The sequence below is a fragment of the Citrus sinensis genome, chromosome 8, assembly GCF_022201045.2.
Source record: "Citrus sinensis cultivar Valencia sweet orange chromosome 8, DVS_A1.0, whole genome shotgun sequence".
Taxonomy (NCBI): domain Eukaryota; kingdom Viridiplantae; phylum Streptophyta; class Magnoliopsida; order Sapindales; family Rutaceae; genus Citrus; species Citrus sinensis.
Genome location: NC_068563.1, coordinates 1,215,460 through 1,236,984, shown reverse-complemented (window position 1 = coordinate 1,236,984; position 21,525 = coordinate 1,215,460). Strand labels below are relative to the sequence as shown.

General features: G+C 33.0%; 2 protein-coding genes across 2 annotated transcripts; both read left to right on the top strand.

Annotated features, from left to right (window-relative positions):
- The first annotated feature begins 786 nt into the window (after nucleotides 1-786).
- On the top strand, nucleotides 787-3,394 carry LOC102613990 (hypothetical protein). The gene has a single exon (XM_006486796.4). The coding sequence runs from the start codon at nucleotides 1,262-1,264 to the stop codon at nucleotides 3,224-3,226; it is 1,965 nt and encodes a 654-aa protein (XP_006486859.1). The 5' UTR covers nucleotides 787-1,261; the 3' UTR covers nucleotides 3,227-3,394.
- Nucleotides 3,395-10,419: 7,025 nt separating this feature from the next.
- LOC102613691 (glycine-rich protein 2) lies at nucleotides 10,420-11,467 on the top strand. Its single transcript, XM_025102442.2, has one exon. It carries the CDS (start codon nucleotides 10,507-10,509, stop codon nucleotides 11,095-11,097), a length of 591 nt encoding a protein of 196 aa, XP_024958210.2. The 5' UTR covers nucleotides 10,420-10,506; the 3' UTR covers nucleotides 11,098-11,467.
- Nucleotides 11,468-21,525: the final 10,058 nt, after the last annotated feature.

The window sequence follows — 21,525 nt, the reverse complement described above, 5'->3', positions numbered from 1 at the left end:
ACGTATTACTGTGTGTGAGGAAGATGAATCATTTTTGTAGGGAGACATAAAGTGCCGTTAGTTGATTAAAGGCCTTCTGAGACTTAAAGTGTTATTGCTGTTAATCTAGTGGGAGCTATGAAATAAAATCAGCTAACCCCGGTAATATAGCAAGGCATAAGCTTGAAATATTGTCTTTCAGACTAGGAAAAAATATCTAACTCACTCCTCCTAAATGTTGATCCAGCATAAGACCCTTTTGATACTCATTTCTTTTTGAGTTTGGCTCTTATAAACTTAAATGTTACATCACTTGTTTTTGTTATAATTAACCCAAAAAAAAAAAACTTATATGGGACGTATCTAATAAATACAAGTTATATTTTAAATAATTTAATTATATTTTTTTTCAATGGTTAGATGAATCGTAATATTACCCTTAAATAATTAGTTAAAAAGACACTCATAAAAAAATATTCAACTGGAGAGGATATGTACACCAAGATTACCAAAGACTTTCTAAGTGATTAAGGTATATAATCCAACTCCACCGGAGTTGGAATTTATCTACAGTTGGATTTATAGTAAAAGAAAAAGAAAAAGGAAAGAACATTAATAGATAAATTATCACATCACTATGACTTGTGAATTTAGAAACATAATGGCCAAAGGGGGTCATCTTTCTGGAAACTCGTTGGCAACAACCCTTCCTTCATCTCCATTCAAGCGCGTGTATAACACCGTTTATACATTAAGAATTTACAGGTCATAACTGATGCAACGATCCCCCAAGAGAGAACATACTATATATATCACTTACGTTTGGGTGGCACCAAGCGCTACTTCTTGTAAATTGTGATAATAAAAACTCCTCTTAATATTTTGGAACCAACCATTTTCTCTTTTGCTATATATAACGCACGCAAAGAAAGTTTTTATGAATGAATGAATGAATGGCGGTTATTCTTTTACATGAAACTTGCAGAAAATCTCGTTTGACCCTTTCAATTTTACGAGAACTAATTCTTTCTCTTTTCTATTCTCTTTCTATTGTCTCTGAATTCAAAGGCGGCGGCGCCACCGCACCACCACCTTCATGGTAGCACACAAACACATTTTCAGTCACCCCAAATGGCCCGTTAACTGAAACATCGCCCAAAGAGAAAAAAAAAGTTGCCTTCTAGCACAAGGTACCGAAAAGGGCGGAAAAAAATCACCCTTTTGAAAGTGCGTTTGATTTTGATCCAACGATTGTTATTAGCTTTTAGGTCCGCGTTAGACCATGGCGGACCGGGACCAGGCGATTTTGAAAGATTTGGCGAGGAACATACAATTAGCGGACACCATCACCAAGATAGCAAACGAGGCACAATCGTTTAAACAAGATTGTCAAGAGCTGCAGGCGAAGACAGAGAAGCTGGCAGTGCTGTTGCGGCAAGTTGCACGTGTTAGCAGCGTGAGCTACCAACGTCCAACGCGCAGGATCGTTGATGATACAGAGCAGGTTCTTGATAAGGCCATGCAACTGGTTGTCAAATGCCGCGCAAATGGCATTCTCAAGAGAGTTTTCACCATCATCCCAGCTGCGGCATTTCGGAAAACATTAATGCAGCTTGAGAATTCTCTCGGGGACGTCTCGTGGCTTATTCGTGTGTCTGCTTCTTCGGAGGAGAATGATGATGAGTATCTGGGTCTTCCTCCAATTGCAGCCAATGAGCCTATCTTGTGTCTCATCTGGGAACAAATTGCAATTCTTCACACGGGTTCAATGGAAGAGAAATGCGATGCTGCTGCATCATTGGTCTCCTTGGCTCGCGATAACGATCGTTACGGAAAGCTGATTATAGAAGAAGGTGGCGTCCCTCCGCTGCTGAAACTAGCTTATGAAGGGGAATTAGAAGGTCAGGAGAATGCTGCGAGGGCTATAGGATTGTTAGGACGCGACGCCGAAAGTGTCGAACAGATTGTGAATGCCGGTGTTTGCTCTACGTTTGCCAAAAACCTCAAGGACGGTCATATGAAAGTTCAATCCGTGGTGGCTTGGGCTGTCTCTGAATTGGCTTCAAATCATCCGAAATGCCAAGACCATTTCGCACAGAACAATATCGTTCGCTTTCTTGTTAGTCATCTTGCTTTTGAAACCGTTCAAGAACATAGTAAGTATGCCATTGCAAGCAAGCAAAACATTTCTTCGCTTCATTCAGCTTTAGTAGCCAGTAATTCTCAGAATCCCAAAGATCATAGGACAGCACCACCACAACAACAAGGCAATGGAAACATTAGTAAAGTTTCTTGTCCGATGCCTAACCAAGCTAATAGTTCTATCTCGAATGTGGTCACTAACACCATAGCAATCAAAACCAGAGCTCCTACCAATGCCCAACAAGCGCAGCCAGACAGTCATATGTACGCGATGCAACCGAACCATCACAACCAACACCAAGACCAGCAAGTATTAGGCGGTACAAGTACTAAAGGGAGGGAATCAGAGGACCCCACGGTCAAAGCACAGATGAAGGCAATGGCTGCAAGGGCCTTGTGGAAGCTCTCTAAGGGAAATTTGTCGATATGTCGAAACTTAACGGAGTCAAGAGCGCTTCTATGCTTTGCGGTCCTGTTGGAGAAGGGCCCTGAAGATGTTAAGCACTTTTCAGCTATGGCGTTGATGGAAATCACAGCTGTAGCTGAGAAAAACTCTGACTTGAGACGCTCCGCGTTCAAGCCCACCTCAACGGCTGCCAAAGCTGTGCTTGAACAGTTGCTCCACATTGTAGAAAAGGCTGATTCGGACCTTCTTATTCCAAGCATCAGGGCAATAGGGAACTTGGCACGGACTTTTCGAGCAACGGAAACAAGAATCATTGGGCCATTGGTGAATCTGCTCGATGAAAGGGAACCTGAGGTTATAATGGAAGCAACCGTGGCTCTTAACAAATTTGCAACCACTGAGAATTACCTCTCTGAAACTCACTCAAAAGCGATTATTAATGCAGGAGGTGTCAAGCACTTAATTCAGCTTGTCTATTTTGGTGAACAAATGATTCAAATTCCTGCATTGACGTTGCTATGTTACATTGCAATAAAACAGCCTGAAAGTAAGACACTTGCACAAGAGGAGGTGCTAATAGTACTTGAGTGGTCATTCAAGCAAGCTCATTTGGTTGCTGAACCTTCAATCGAAGCTCTATTACCTGAAGCGAAATCTACTCTGGCAACCTACCAGTCCAGGGATCGACCATTTCATTAACTTTAATTAGCACCTATAACATTATCAATAGAAAGAAAAAAAAAAAAAAAAGGTACAAACAAGTTTTGTTTTGTTTTGTTTTGTTCGTTCGCGTAAAAGTGTATATAAATTAGCATTGCTGTGATCATATTGTTGTTGCAGTTGTTTAGCAAAGAACCTAATTTGCCAGTTGCTTGTAGTAGCACATTTTCCTCTTGCCCTTATCCTCTCATTTTACACATATATTTGGTCACCTAATTAAAACCCTCTTTGCATTTGGAGCTTTTGCAGCGAGATCGCTGTGATTTTGAACCAGTCCACAAGGCATATCGGCTCAATTTGATAGCCATTTACGTTTAGTTTTGGGCATGAAAATGCTCCGATCTGTGCGCATGCTGGGTACATGCTTTTATTCATGGCTAATACACACACTTGATGTTTTATATGTGTGTATATATATAACAAAGATCCAGCGAGAACCAATCAAATGACCATAGTTCTCTAGATCTGAAACCAAAGCTTTAGATCAACAAAGAGAAATAGTAGACAATAACTTGAAGTTTATTGATGAAGGTAACAAATCTATGCTAAGTTTTCCAAGCGTTTCAATAAATCATGATGATAAATTGAAAATTATACATTCATATCTTATGCACATAAAATTTAAATAAAGGACTGTTGTATCTATGCTAAGGTGTTTCACTCGTTTAGAGGTACCATCAGTTCTCTGTAATACAATCTCTGTTTCATACTTTTTTCCCTTTAAATTCAACGAGCTTCCTCATTTGAATAAGTTGCTTCATTGATTACATTCTGACAAAGTAATTGAAGCTCTACATTTCTATCTAACTGGAGCTCTCAGCCTATTAATTTAACAAATTCAGAAATTTGAATTAACACTTGAGTTAGACTTGGTTAAGGGGAATTTATCCTCTACCTAATAATGTAACTTACATCAACCACTGAGTTATATTAGATAAATACATAGTTCTTTTAAGTAAATTACACTTAACTTGTTTGGTGTAATTCTGTGGTTAATATAACTGATATCATTATATAATAAATCAAATTAACAGTTTCACCTAATAATAATGATATATATATTTTTTTTCAAAAGTTATTATATGTTTACAAAGTCAAAATGTAAACTTGTATATAAAATTAAATGGCACGTGACATGTCATTCATTCATTTGTACTGTAAAATTATATTATTAATAATAACTTAAAAAGTCAACTATTAACAAACACGTTGCATCTATAGTTGACGCGTCATTTAAGATACAAACTTTATACTTAACTTTGTAAATATATCATTGCACTTGACCTAAAAGACATTTGCACTTTCAGAAAGAAAAGTGATTTGTTTTTTTTTTTTTTTTTAATTTGGGAAGAAAAAGAGATTTGTATTAAAAAGGGTAAAACAGGCAAGAGAAAAGTACGTTTTGTAGGAGGGCGAATATGGACTGCCCAAAAACCAACGGAGAGTCTCAGGCCCAAATACTATAGCCTTTCTGTTTTATGGCTTGGACCTGCTCCGGGATTCTGTTTCAGATTAATTTAAGCCTTGCTTTTTAATTTGAACCCATACCTTCAATCAAAGTACGAAGCAGGAATAATTTACTATGAAAGAAACTGATTAGATTGTTTAAGTAAGATATTAAAAATCTATTAAGGAAATAAAATTTAAAAAAAATAATGTTTGGAAGCCAATCGCCAGTTGAGTGGTAGCTCATTTTTGTGTGGGAATGTTTTCGTCCTCTCGTATTCAAAGTTAAAGAATATAAGCAGTCCATCTGGGTTCAAATATTGACACTGCACGATAATAAAAAGGCAATGACAATATTAATCATTGCCGACGAGATGAAGAACGTGTGCACGGCAAGCAACAACCTGAAGCAATCAAGCTGTCCATTGCTGCAGCCGTGGTACTATTATACTACTCCCTGACTCCCCCAAAGAAGGAGCCATTGATGTTTGACCAGACCTGATGGATCGCTCTCCTGGAAAAGCTTTGGGAAAAGCTGTAATTTGACGTTCCATTGCCAGATTCAATTTCTGCCCCCTTGAATTGTCACATCCAACAGACACACCGCAACCCCGTGGAAACCATTACTTAAATCCATAAAAATCAATTGTCTCCTTGATTAATCAAGTAAAAACTTTCAGATCCAACGGCTTTAAAATTATTAATACTGTTGGAGATAAAAATTTTATTAGAGGGGCTTAAAAGATAATTGGGTAATCTCAACTTATCTACAAAATTCTTTATTATAACGGTGCCTTTACTTGTCCGATTGGAAAATCGGAATGATTGATGTCGTTTATTTCGTAAATATGGAACAGAAATCTGAATCGAAATGATAAGACCCACCACTATTTGGGAATGGAGAATGGGAGATTAATTCCCATGGGAGATGGGAATGAGTCTCACATTTCTAAGATTGATCATTTTGTCCTCCTTAAAATTAAAAATACTCACTTTGTCTTATTTTATAATTAATTAATTAATATATTATTATCAATAAAATAAATATATTATTAAAAACTATAGTTCTTGAATAAATAATCACAATAATTAATAATAATATTATTAATTAATTAATATACTATAATAATATTATTATAATTAATTCATATATTATTATTAATTAAATAATATATTTATTACTAATAATTAATATATTATTATTGTAATTAATTAATTAATATACTATTATAATTAATTCATATATTATAATTAATTAATAAAATTAGTATTATTAAATAAATAAATGATATAATTATTACTATTAATTATATATTAATTTATTATTAACAATAATTATAAATTTTGAATAAATAATCACAATAATTAATATATTGTTTTAATTAAGTAATTAATATTAATATTATTAGTTAATATATTTTTATAATAATTTTTATTATAGTTATTATAATTAATTAAATTTTTTTACAATTAATTAATATATTACTTAATAATTATTATGACAATAATCCATTAAGTACTTTTTAGTAATTTGTTACAATCTAATTCATTCCGATTCCGATTCTAAGACAAAGTAAACACATTAATGACAATCCAGCTCATTTCGATTTCGATTCCTATAGTTCAAGTAAACAATTTATTTTGATTCCCATTCCTTATTCTCATTTCAGCTCATTCTCATTCCTGCCCATTCCGATTCCAGCTCATTCCGATTCCAGTTTAGGAAACGAAGCATAAATGAAGTTGACAAATTACATTCATTTTTTTTAAATATATAAAGATAAATGTTTCAGAGTAAATCAAAATTGGTTTTAAAGTAATTTAACTTGAACCATTATTACTACGGTGAATCAAATCAAATTGACTCTCAGACTTTTTAAAAGATTATTTTTTTATTTTGGTTTTATTTTTTAAAAAAATTACACTGAATTAAGAATCAATTGGTTTAAAATTGAACTATTTCTAAATTTCAATTTGTTCGGCTTGGTGATGAAAACTTTTACCCATCTCTAAGAAAATTGTTATATTTAAAGTATAAACAGAGATTTTAATTCATCACATGGCTCGTATCGGAAAAAAAAAAAGAAAAAAATAATCACATGGCTAATGGCTTTCTCTTAATTTTTAGAGAGGTCTTTTAACGTGAGGTCTTTTATTTTATTTTTTAGTTTTTTAAATAAAATGACACAAATGCCTATAATTAGTGGTCATGTAGTTTTTTTTTCCTAAAAAAAGAAAAATTTAAAAGATAATTAATTAAGAAGCACTGTGCCGTCCCATCCCGCACATGCTTAATGGTTTCTTTGACCGTCAGTGTTGACCATTATTGACCAGTCTCCCAAACTTTTCAGTTTTCAATTTCTTTTCTGATTTTATTTTATTTTGTGGAAATCACTTTTACCCAAAAATAAAAAATCAGTGTTTAAAAGCACTTTGGAAACAAACAGCACCTTGCAGAAGGGACAGTCTTTTCAACGGATATTTTAGTGGGCCCCACGGGCGTCCTCTTTCAAGTTTCAACACCCATCCACCTCGGAAGGAAAGGATAAAATCGCCAATTCATCTCCATTCTCATAAAGTAGGTTTGGTAAAACCCCGGGGCTGGATCCGGGTATTACAATGACCGGATCTTGGCCGGGTTTTAATTTGGGTATTCAAATTTTATATTTTTTAATATTATATGTGTATATATTTTTTATTTTTTGGTAATTTTATAAATTTTAAATTTATTTCAATAAAATTTGATATGAAAATATAAACTTTAAGTATATGTATAATAAATGAGTCAAATAAATATAAATATTTAAAATATTATATATCATATAATTTTTTTAATCAAATTTAAGTTCTGAATTTATCAAGTGATGCCCAAGACCAACCTGACTTCATACCCATTACCTGACCCACAATGCCTGAGTACGATCCGGGTCCGGATCAAGCGGATATTTTTACCACCTCTACCAGAAAGCCCCCTGGGGAAACTAATGGTGTGTTTGGTTTTGGAAGGATTTATGGACAACGCTCCACCATAAGCATCTCATCCATAAATGCTTTTAGAATTGTTTTATTTTGTTTAGAAATTTAATCCTAAAATAAGTAACGTCCCGTATCCCAAAATTTATCTATAATTGATGAACATTGCATTCATTGCAAGCGTGAATGAGTTATGTATAGTTGTAGAACGAGGGGTATAATAAATTATAAATTAATTTAAAATCTGTGAATTTATTTAATAGATATCACATCATATATCAATTTACTTAAAATGATTTTTTTTAAATATTTAATTTTTTTTTTGAAAACACAACACTATTATGATAGTCATAAAGAGCTTCGCGAAAACATCCTTTCATACCTATTGTTATTATCTCCATCTTTATAATTAAATGAGAGGATATATGATAACGAATTTACTAATTAGATCTCATTGATTATTAGCATGAATTTATAAATGAAATAAAAAAGATATCTAATGTGGAATTCATTTATAAAATATACTAAAACAAGCCAACTCTAACAACTAAATATAATTCTAAAATCATTTATTTCAACTTTAATAAAAGAATCCAACACAACTTTTATATGTTGTTTTAAATTTACTAAAGTGAAAAACACATCAAAAGCACCTCAATACTAATATCTTACCTGAAAAATGCTTGCTAACAAATATTATTGAAAAAAAAAATTTTACTTTTTGTTTATGTTCTCGCAAAAGTACTTTTCGCTCGTTTTAGTCAAAAATCATAAACCACTGCAAAAACGTCTTTTCGTTATCACGCCAAACACGCCTTGTAGTCCCCACTCATGGATCCAACGGCCCATTTCACCTCCATCAAAACACCCATCCGTCAGATCACACAGTAAAAACACTATCCCGTCTCTTAGATATTATCCTGGAAAAAAAAAAATTATCCTGGAAGCAAAGTAATAATCAATAAATTGAAATAACACTCAGGCCCTTAAAGTTTGTCCTAATAGATAATCACCTCCATTAGTTTTAAAAATAAACAATAAGTCAACATTTTTGTTTTAAACACAGCTATACACTATTAAATAGTAATAGTTACTGAATTTCGTTTATAAAAAAAAAATCATAATATATTTATCTTCATGAAGATTATAGAACATTAATATCCTTATAGATGAAATTTACTAATAAAAGAGAGTTTTGATACCAATTTTTGAAATAATGGAGGTCTAACTATTCATTAAAATAAATTTCAGAGATTAGAACATTTGTTATCTTGTAAAAAGTAATGATATCTCCACCCCACATTTTTTGCAAATCCATCCCATTTTTAAAATATAATTATTAAAGTGTCACATTATTTTTAAAATTTTCAGATCAAGAAAAACTTTGGAGAATTAATTAATTAAATATATCTTAATTCACTTTTTTGTGACTTAGATTTTTTTAGTATATTTGATTACAAAGATTGCTTTGACATAAGTTTAAATTGATTATTTTACTCTTATAAAGTAAAATTATCAAGAATTTACGTTAACTTTAATATTTTTCTAATTTGTACCAAACTTATTATTTCTAATACTACTTTATTAGTATGAATATTATTTTTTAATTAAATTAACATAGTGTCTTTATGGCACAATTCTCATATAAATTATTAGACTGTCAAATTTATGTTATTTACACGTAAGGACAGTGAAATAATAATTAGATTTCATTTAGAAATACTAGATTATAAGTCACAAAATTAAATACCGAAATTATTAGATAGTCATTTTAATTAAATACCAAAATTAATACTCATGTTTTTTTAGGGTAATTTTATCTTTTTATATCATAATAATAAATATTAAAATAAAAATTTGTATTAAAATTTATGATCAAATATGATAAAAGAACTTAAGAAAAGAAATTATAGAAGGATTTAATTGATTAATTGTATAAAATTTTTATTAATTTGTATTTTTTAAAATATTGTGAACTCATTGTAATTGTTTTTTAAACTGTGGTGGATTTACAAAAATAGTGGGGTGGAAATATTCCTATCCCCTTGTAAATTAAAATGTTATCACTTTTTTTTTACCACTTTATATCATATACTTTTACTACTTTATCCCCATAGATTTTTATAGTATTTATTAGAGCATCTCTAAAAGGCTCTTCAAATAAGATTTTATTACTTATTTGAAGAGTCACATTAATATTTAAGACTTTAAAAGATACTTTAATTAATATTTTTCAAATAAAAAATAATTATCTCTCTTCAATTTTGTAGAGTTACTTTATTTCTCTTCAATTTATATCTTGTTATTTTTTGTTGGAGAGAGAGAAGTATTTTAATTATCATTTATTTTTTCTTTGAAAAAAATTTATTTGATTAAAATAATATTAACTTATTTCTATTTGAAGAGTCTTTTGAAAAATAACATATTTTTTCACTCTCTTTTTTACCACATAGGTAAGTAAAATAAATATTTAAATAGTAAAATTAATAGAATTTTTTGAAAATACACTTACTTTCTCAGTATAAAAAATTTTAAAAAAAATGCCCGCTATGAAAAAAAGAAAGAAAGCTATTTTGGTTAAAAATTTTCGTAGAGGATATTGAGATATTGCGAAAGTTATGGAAGATAAGGGGAAAAAATCAAAAAATAAAGGTGTATGAGTTTTTTTCCAATTGTCAATTACATAATTATCCTCAGCGACAAACACACACTGTTCCCTAGCTTCAATGAATATATATAACTACTACCCTGCAGTCCCACCTCTTCAATAATTCTCTCAAAGCCTCTTTTCTCTCATTCTTGGTTCTCTAGGGTTAGGGTTTTTCTTTTCGTTATCAGACATGAGTTCCGAACGAGTTACAGGCAAGGTCAAGTGGTTCAGCGACCAAAAGGGGTTCGGCTTCATCACCCCAGATGACGGTGGCGAGGACGTGTTCGTCCACCAGTCGTCGATCCGCGTCGAGGGCTTCCGCAGCCTCGGCGAAGGCGAAGAGGTTGAGTTCGTGATCGAATCTGACGGCTCCCGCACAAAGGCGGCTGACGTCACCGGTCCCAACGGAAACCCAGTTCAGGGTGGCCCCCGTGGAGGCGGTGGCGGAGGCGGAGGCGGAGGCGGAAGAGGTGGCGGTGGTCGAGGAGGAGGTGGTTCCAGGGGAGGGAGAGGTGGCGGTGGTTATGGCGGCGGTGGGTACGGTGGAGGAGGTGGATATGGCGGCGGCGGCGGATATGGAGGAGGTGGGTACGGCGGCGGCGGCGGTGGGTGTTACAACTGTGGGCAAAGTGGGCATATTGCTAGGGAGTGTAGCCAGGGCAGCGGCGGCGGCGGGAGGTATGGAGGCGGAGGCGGAGGCGGCACCGGCGGCGGGGGAAATTGTTATAGCTGTGGTGAATCAGGTCACTTCGCTAGGGACTGTCCTAATCCAAGCAATTGACTTGGTCTTTTAAGTTAAAAAAAAAAAAAACTTTTTTTAGTGTCATTATTTAGGTGTTTGCTTTTGTTTTTTTTTTCTTTTGGCTCTTTTTGCTTTGTTGATGGTGACTCGCGCGATGAAGGATTATGTTTCTTTGACTTACGAGTCGCACAATCTTATGGTGGTTGGGTTTGAATGAAGTGTTTCTGTTTTTCTTGTTTACAAAAATCGAAAATCAAAATCAGTGTTGTTATATGGTGGGTTTTTGCTAGGATGGCAGTGGAGAGAATTATGCAACATGAAAGAAAATGTTGATATTTGGGTGCTTTATTTTGTTAACTCTCTCTGTTTATACATTAATATAATGTCAATACATGCTGATTTCGGTTAAGTTTAGCTTTTGACTTATTACTGGTTGTATGTTAACGCAATGGTTTGAGATTTTTTTTATTTGGCATGAATGAATGGAGAAGGGGGAAGGAAGCCTTGAAAGTCTTGAATAAGACTTGAAAATTGGTCCATGAAAAGAAGACTATTTTTTTCCTATTTGCTTTTCCTTGGGCTTCTTTTTCAAGTTGCTTTCAATTTGTGGGGACGGATTTTACAGCTGGGATCATGGGAATTGATTCACTTTCTCTTTATTGGAAAGGTTAAAACAGATAGGCGCACAGAGAACATGAATAATTGGAGTTAGAGTTACCCAATAATGGTAGTTTCATAGTTTTTCATCTCTCTTATGGTTGTATTGGTGGTCCAGCCCTAGCTAATTACTGTATTTTGAGCTTTTACCTTTGTTCGTGGTTAATTTGCATTTGCTAAATTCTTGTGATTGAAAATGATAAAGACAGAGATTGGCGGTGTATTGTGGAGAGCGTTGTGGTAATGGAGTGTATAAAGTATGCGTATAAAATATTGACAGAATATTCTTTGAAAGTGCCCATTCCTCAATTTCTATTTGTTTTTGGTGGTGGTGATGGTGGTTGTATTCCTTTTTCTTGTTAGAAGTATGCTGTTCTTTATCCTTTTTAAGGTCAATTAATTCTAGCGTTTGAAAGTGGGTATGAAAACCAATAGAAATATTCGGTCTCACTTGCCATAGATGGGAGTTGATTTTGATTTCGAAGTGCACCACCCCCTCTAATGCTTTGCTTCGTGACAAAAATGAAAATGCGTTTTTTTTCCTTTTTCGGCTATGAGAATCTGCAACCTCAACTAATGGTTCAAAGCCTCAAACTCTAACTAATGGTTCAAAGCCTCAAACTCTACTTGCACAAGATTTAAGGCCAAGAAACTTCTTTATGGTGTAGAATTGGAATCCACAATGGGAATATGAAAATGAAACATCTGAATTCGGGAATTGAAGTTCGGAATTTTGAAATTTGGGATGTGAATAATTGACAATGTTTATTTGCTAAAATATAAGTGAGAATGAAAATGAAATATATGGGACTCGCATGTTTTTTAGATTAAGAATAAAGATTTCGAGTCTGGCCTTGGATATGGCAATGCTCACACCCGATTCGAGTATGTTTTTTGGACACTCGAGTTGGGCTTAAAAAGGCTGAGGATTGGTTTTTTTTTGTGGAGTTTTTGTGTCTTGATTTTATATTTTACAGTATTATATTTATATGTGTATTTTTAATTTATTTTATAATTTATAATTTTATTTTAATAAAATTATATATGAAAAAATGAACTTTGAACATTTAAAATATATGTAATGAATAGGTTAAATAAATATGATTATTTCAAATAATTTATATCTTATAATTTTTTTTTTATAAAATTCAAGTTCTAGATTGGACCTCGAGTTTGGCAAGTATTTTTTGACATCCTTAATAACGAATGGTAACTTGATTTTCATGTGAGATTGGAAAACAAATTTTCATTTCTTGAACTCCTCATTTTACCTCAATCAGAGTTCATAATGTCACCTAATTCTCAATTAAAATATTATTATATTATATTATATTATTCCTTAGCCCCAAAAACAAGTCTCACATTCTATATTATAGTTATCACTTATATAACTTTGAACACTTTAGTACTCTCACATACATATATTAATTATAAAAAAAAATTGAGTTTTATTTTGTACACTCTTTAAAATCTTAAAAAGATCCTTATTTAAATTACTTAACTTTATTTATTTAAAACACAAATAAAATTATGTAGCTACTAATTTTAAGATGTTTAATGTATACTTACAAAAATATAATAAAGTCAAGTTGCAAAGAAATTATTTGCATAATTTTAATTATTAATTTTTTGTTTATTTATGTTTGATATTGAACTTTACATCCAAAATAACTTACGATGATAACATGATAATATTTTCATAAATACTAACTGGGAAAAAAAAGATAAAGAAGGAGGAGAAGAAGAAGAAGAAGAGAAGAGGAAGATGAAGACGAAAGGCCAAAGCAGACGGAGAAGATGAAGAAGATGAAGAAGGGCGAAAGCAAAAAGAAAAAGAAAAAGTTTTTTAGGCTTTAAAGTATGAAAATTGTAAATTGAAAATGAGTATATTATATGGGTAATCAAATTAATTATATAATATGGATTTATAATAAATTGTCCTTAATAGTAAATCATATGATGGGTGTTTTTGTAATGTATATTTTTATTAGAATTAGAGTATTTAGAGTAATTTTTAGAGTGCAAATAACTTCACCCTATATTATATTATTTTTACTATTCTTATTATTCTTATTTTTGTTGTTGTTGATGATGATGATGATATTGTTGTTATTTTGAATAATAATAATCACAGTTGTTATAACAAGGGTAAATTTCAGCCTGCCCCCATCGCGAAGTAACAATTTTCAAATTGTCTCCTTTACTAATGAAAATATCAAATTACTCCTCAAAAATCATTATCTGCTTGTTATTTTTAACGGCTAAAAGAGTAAAATAGTATTTCTACATTCCTCTAACAGTCAAAAAACGGGAAAAAAAAAAAGTCAAATCTTTATATGGGTTAATTTTTATGGGCCCAAATCTTTCTAAGTTTTTCAAAACACACATAAAATATTTATGATATGCATCCCTAATATTTTTATTTTGCACCTATATGTCTAATTTTGTTCAAACTGATTAAATTTTAATTTTTTGTGTTTAAAAAATAAATAAAGAAATTAATTAAAGTTATAAATGGAAAAAGAATAATATTTTACATTTTATATTTATTATTATAATCATTATTATTCTTTTTTCCTTTTGCAAAGGTATTTAAAAAGATATATGGATAAAAAAATCAAAGAACAAAAGAAAAAAGCAACCACAAACTTAATCTAAAGTTTCAAAACCATTCTCACCAAAATCATTGTCATTGCACACAATCCAGAACTTTTCAAATCCTTTGCTTATTCATCAAATTGAAAATAATAAACAATAATAAAATAAATTCATTCTATTATTAATAATATGGTTAGTTCAAGATTAAAGAATATTTATAATCTAAAATTAAATAATCCCAAATATCATTATTATTGTAAAATTCGTGGAGTTTAGAAGTTTGCCTCTTTATTATTATCATTATTATTCTTTTTTCATTTTGTAAAGGTACTTAAAGAAAATATAGATATAAAAAAAAAATCAAAGAACAAAAGAAAAATACTACTGGAGTTCCACCAAACAAATGAAAGGAGTAAGGATGAGAAAAATGAAAGGAAAAAAATGTTACTGGAGTCATGTACGTGAAAGAAAAAAAAATGAAGAAAAAGACGAAGAAGAAATAAGGATGAGAAAAAAAAAAGAAACGAAAAGAGGAAGGAGTAAGGATGAGAAAAATGAAAGGAAAGAAAAAAAGTTACGAGAGTCATGTACATAAAAAAAAAGAAAAAATGAAGAAAAAGATGAAGAAGGAGTAAGGATGAGGAAAAAATAAATGAAAAGAAAAGACAAATGAGTAAAGATGAGAAAAAAAAAAGATAAAGAGAAATAAAAGAAAAAGACGAAGATGACATTATTGTAATTTACATATGATGGCATGTCTTGTAATTTATTTAAGGGAAATTATCACCGGTATACCCTAAAATGTCATCAGTATCAAACATACTACAACACTTTTCACTTGTATCACTCGTACACCCTAAATTGACAAAAGATTTCTGGCGTCCACCTTTCCGTTTACTACCGTTGAGACATGCTGACGTCATAGGGGTAATATAGTATTTTAATAAAGAAGTGGCTGCAAAGAAAGACGGCGTCGTTTTAATACCCCGAAAACACTGCCGTTTCACTGTAACAAAAAAGAAAAAACAAAAAGACAAAACGACGTCGTTTTTTATTTTGGTTAAAATAAAAAGTTACAAAGAAACGACATCGTTTCACTGTAACTCAAAGACAAACAGACAGAAGTGGTCCATCCTCCCCATTCTTTATTCACACTGAGAGAAGTTTGCATGCATATGAACAACCGGTGCAAGACTGTATGCATGCCTGCCATTTTTTTACTAAAAACCCTCAATATTTGACCATCAAACAAGTTTAAGTGATAGCTGTGGAGATTGATTTGGAACTTGACAGAAGAGTAAGCTGATTTCGATCGAATCCAGCGAGCGAAGCATCGAGTTGTTAGGTATGTTCATATATATATATATATATATATATATATATATATATATTTCATGCAATATATCTCTTATCTCTTATTTAGTCAATAGATGTAAGAAATAATTTGAAATTATCCGAATTTATGGGAATTTAATTTTTGTTACAAACCCTAGAATGTTAAAAACGAAGAAATAAGCAGTGGTTATTTTTTGGGTTATTTATATTCTTATGTGATCAATGTTTTAGGTTTATAGAAGTGCATTTATATGGTAAATGATATCGGTTCTGGTTTTTGCATATTGAGGGTCTGTTGGCTGTTACATGTATTTCGTTAAAACTAATTGGGGCTTTTTTCAACTTGCATATTAAGGGTCTGGTTTTTTGCATATTGTATGATATTTATTTCCTACGCTGTGTGTGTAAAGCTTAAAGGATCCATATTTAAGCACATTCTGTTATTTTTGGGATTACAGTAGACATGTCAACAATGAAGCTAGTGATTTCTTTCAAAGGAGAAAAACATCATGTCGGTATGATTAACCCTGAAGATTGGACTGTTGATAGAATAAAGGCTGAGGCATTGAAGATAACTACTGTACATGGGTTAGATACAGTTGGTAAAATCTTATTGACTGTTATGAACCCAGATAGTAAAGTCAAGGTTGTTTTAGATTCTGAATATGGGTTGAAATGTTTATTTGGGTTTCATAATTTGATGGGTGTTACTACATTTGAAGTTGAAGTTGTGCCTGTTTTATGCCCTCAAAATCTAGATGCTCCGTTAATACAATCATTGCTGTTTAACTTAGGAGTACACCTGTCTTCAGAAGTTATAGATATCTTGAATGATGGAGGTACACCAGAAGTTACGCATACAGATCAAGAAGGGGTGAGTAACAGAGATGAATTCGATGATATGCAAAGGGGTTATGGACACGAAGCTACTGCAACTATTCATGAGGGTGAAATTGATGAAGACAAACTATTATCAGATTGGTCAGATAAAAGAAGTGACAATGATGGTGAGGAACCTGTTGTGCAACCAATACCTACCATGCTTGTTGATGATATTGTGTCTGTTGATGACATTGATGATAGTGAGGGCAGTGAGGACAGCCAATGCGAGAGTGATAGCAACGGAGGTGGAGATGGTTTACTAGATGATGACACTAGGGCAGTCGAAATGGTTGTGAACTCTTCTGATGATGACATCAATCTTGGCAGTGTGAAGTTTACAAAATATTTAGAGAAACATGAGTATAAATTAGATGCTGATGGGATACATAGGTTGAGATTAGGTGATGTGTTTAGGGATGTGAATCACTTTAGACAAGTGTTACATGAGGTTATGATTAGGAAAGGGTTTAACATTAGCATAAAATATAGTGAACCGCGGAGATATTTTGCAACTTGTAAGGAGGCTAGCTGTCCATGGTTTGTTAAAGGTGCAAGACTGAATGATAGGAATGGTTTTTGGCTGCGGGAATATCAGAAGAAGCATGAGTGCAAGCTTACCAAGAAATCTGTGAAAGTTACTTCAACATGGGTTGCTGAAATGATAAAGGGACATGTTGCTATTGATGCAAATGTCAAGATATCTCTTCTCAAGAATTATATGCAAGAAAAATTCAGGTTGAAGATTGAGAAGCTCACAATGTATAGGGCTAGAGAAAAAGCAAGGATTCTAGTATATGGTGACCATTCGAAGGGCTATGAGAAGCTGTTTCAGTATGCTGCAGCTATTCATCGGGCTGAGCCAGGAGCCATTTGCAAAGTGTTATGTGATGCAGTCACTATTCCAGAGAAATGTCTATTTCAAAGATTTTTTGTTGCATTTCCAGCACAAAGAAATGCTTTTCTGAATGGCTGCAGACCGTTCATTGGAATCGATGGGTGTCACCTAAAGGGAAAATATGGTGGAGTTTTGTTGGCTGCTGTTGCTTCAGATGCTAATAAAGGGATAGTTCCATTGGCATTGTGTGTATGCGAGATTGAGAACACAGAAACATGGACTTGGTTTCTTGATCATTTGCATAGCTACTTAGATAATGGAAGACAGGTAACATTTATTAGTGATAGGCAAAAGGGGCTGTTGAATGCAATTCCGAACACATGGCCTACTGCCTATCATAGGGCATGTTGTAGGCATGTGTATGCTAATTTTGCGAAAGAACATGCTGGTGCCAACTTGCGGACTCTTTTTTGGAAGGCAGCAAAAAGTAGTAACAAGCATGATTATGAGGAGGCAATGGCACATATCAAAGTGGAAAAGTTAGCAGCATATAATTGGTTGGAAAGAGAGCTGCAGGGATACACTTGGTCTATGCATACATACGACAGAAACTGCAAGGTAGAAAAGACTGATAACAATGCCTCCGAGTGCTTCAACAGTTGGATTTTGCCTTATAGAGATAGGCCTGCTTTGTCAATGCTTGAGGAAATTAGATGCAGACTGATGAGAAGATTTACAAAGAGAAGAAATGAGGGAAATACTTGGCAAAAAACTATTGCTCCTCGGATTTACAAAGAGTTGGATCAAACTTTCAAGAAAGGAGAAAAAATGATTGTGCAACCCTCGGGAGACTTGAATTTTCAAGTCATGGATAAATCTTATTATCCAGCTAGGAGGTTTATAGTGAAATTGGAGGACAAGACGTGCGATTGTGGGTTTTGGGAAATTGCCGGCTTACCTTGCTGTCATGCTATGGCTGCCATAGGCTATGCAAGGCATGAAATTGAGGAGTATATTCCATTTTGCTTTACCAAGCAAGCCTACATTAATACATATTCAGTTATGTTTAGTCCAATTCCCGATGAGCGGACATGGGAGCATGGTGATAGGCCCTTAATTGATGCCCCAATTGTGCGGAAAAAGATTGGAAGGCCAAAGAAATGTAGGAAGAGAGCAGCCACTGAACCTCAAAAACGCAGCAGGAGATTCTTTGTCAATTGCTCGGTTTGTGGTGGCTCGAACCACAATGTAAGATCTTGTCCATTGAGACCATCGGTTGCAAGGCCAAGCAAAGCTACAAACACTAATTCTCAGGTATCTATTTAGTCCATTAGTTTTATTCATTTATGTTTATTGTTTATATTGTCATCTAACACAGAAGTTACGTTTTTTCAGCTGTCAATTGGAAATTCTTCAGGCCAGTCAGCAGATCCTTTAAGCCAGCCATCAAAGCCAACAAGAACGAGAAATACAGCGAGGAGAGACCATGTACCAAGTGATCGAAGTAAAAGCTCCAGTGCTGGATCGATGAAAAGAAAAAGCGCAAACGCTGTTGGAGTTGCTGGAACAAGCAAAAAAAGAGGTTGAATTTCGTTTCTTTTTTATCATATTTCATAATTGAATATAAGGAGCTTAATTTATTTTCTTTTCTGTAATATAGGAAAGACTTCACATGTCAACCTATCCCAAGTCAGCCAATCACAGAATCCATCACAAGCATCCACTGTCACATGTGCTTTGTAATGAGTTTGATGCTCATTTTGCAATGTTTTGTTGGAAACAATCTATCAACTTCAATTTCCTTAACTGTTATGCTAGTTATGTGATATCAACTGAACTTAATTATGCTCTTGCATGAGCTAAGCTATCGAATTGGTTTTTGGAATATGTATTTGAAGGAGATATGTTGCTATCTGCATATTTTGGATATGTTATGATTAGATTAATATTTTAGTTGATAATTATGACTGTTGAATATTTATTGAATACAAACTTTGTGTGTTACATTACTTTCTCATAAGGACAATTACAAAGACACACACTAGCACAATTAGGATCCATTTAAGCTTTCCTTCGATGCTTTTTAGCCTTTTCTTTATCTTAACCAAATCATCATTCAGCTTCAAGTTTTGCCCTGGCATTGCGCCATCAATATTAGGATATATGAGAGATTCCACAGTGAACCATTCCCAAAATCCACAATGCCTCGCTCCATAATGCTTCCACCTGCATGACCAAAACATTGCATTAGGGTTTTGCAATGTGGTTGACACTAGAGCCACTGCTTGCATGCCACACTTGCAGTATTTTGGTTGGCATTTTACTTTATAATATCTGGTATGTCCACTATCAGCAGAACTTGATGCTTCACTGGAGGCCATTTTCATATGAATTGCTTGGCATGTGATTGCTTGGCATGTGATGGATCAATGATTTGTTAATGTGCTTCTGGTTTTTAGTTGGAAAAGAGTAGCAAATTGGTTAAATTTAAAGAGATTATCAGGTGTGTGGTGGCTGATTTTTTGTTGCAAATTGGTTGAATGTTGGCTGATTTCTTGTTGCAAATTGGTTGAATGTTGCAAACTATTTTTGTTGTTGTGTTTTAGGTCATTATATAGCCAAAAATGTAACCGTTATTGGCTCCCAACGGTTACATTTTCAATTGCTTCACTTTCAGGGCAAATTTGTCTTTTTAAGTTAAAAGGGTAAAATAGTCATTTTGCTCAAATTCCGTTAAGAACTTAACGGTAGTAAACGGAAAGGTGGACGCCAGAAATCTTTTGTCAATTTAGGGTGTACGAGTGATACAAGTGAAAAGTGTTGTAGTATGTTTGATACCGGTGACATTTTAGGGTATACCAGTGATAATTTCCCTTTATTTAATTACAATGTCTAATTTAGAAAAACTATCAATTTATTTAGGTTCATTAAGTCATTTCAACACTTTATTTTTTAATGACTAATCATACATCAATTTTTTTTTTTTTTCCAATGAGTAGTCACACATCAACCTTTTTTTTTTTTATCCTTACAATGCCGTTACAAGAATATTCTGTTAAGGTAAGGGTGTTTTCGTACTTTTATGAGTCAACGGCGGTCAATGACTTAAAAAAATAAGTTTTAGGGGGTAGCTTGATGTTTTTAATAGTAGGAGGGGCGATTTGAAGATTGTCACTTCACGAAGGGGGTAGGCCAAAAGTAACCCTTATAACAAATAATGACAATAATCAAATAAAGTTATTTTGGCAACTTACAATTTCAAGACAAAATAAATACGTTAATGGTAATACAATTCATTTTGATTCCTACAGTTAATGTAAACAATTTATTTTAATTCTCGTTCTCTGTTTTGATCTTAATTTATTCTAATTGGATCCAACTAAGTTACAACCAGCTGTAACTTACTCTTCTCACAAAAATCAAGTGAACCCCACCACTATGTTAATGTTCATACGAGAGGAGTAAGTTACAGCTACCAGTATCTTAACACTTGCCATTGTAATTGCCACTACCAATTAATAATTGTCATGCTTGTAATTTTTGTGCTTTGGCTTAATTTTGAAACTTGGTAAACATTTATTTGACAACTATTGTTTACTAACCGTTCATGCACTTATAACTTTGAGTGCTCATTAATGTTTATTAATCATGCATTACTGACTCTTTACATTTATTTTATTTATAATAGCCATTCATTAAAGCCACATTACTTTCTTACTAATAATCAGATATATGTTCATAAATACCCTTCATTGGAACAAATTTCTCAATCATGGTCAAGGAAAAAGGCCAGACTCGAGAGTTTCACGGGCTGGGCTTATTTTGATTTTAAAATATTAAAATAGTGATTATGAGAGCACCGGGTTGCACTCTGATTACACCACCTTGGTTTCTGAATAGGGTTAATAAATCTTTCACTTCACGAAAGAAGATGAATTTTGGAACAGGAGAGATGGGTGTATTTAGACAATTTGGGAATGTTACTGATAACCAAGGAGTGAATACTAGTATAATTTATTTACTTATGAAATTGTATTTTTGTTGACTTATGTATACTTGCGTAAATATAATATACAATAAAATAAATGTATACATGACAAAATTCTACTGTAGATTCCTTTTAGGTTTTACTCACCAGAACAATAGGGTAAATGAAAGAT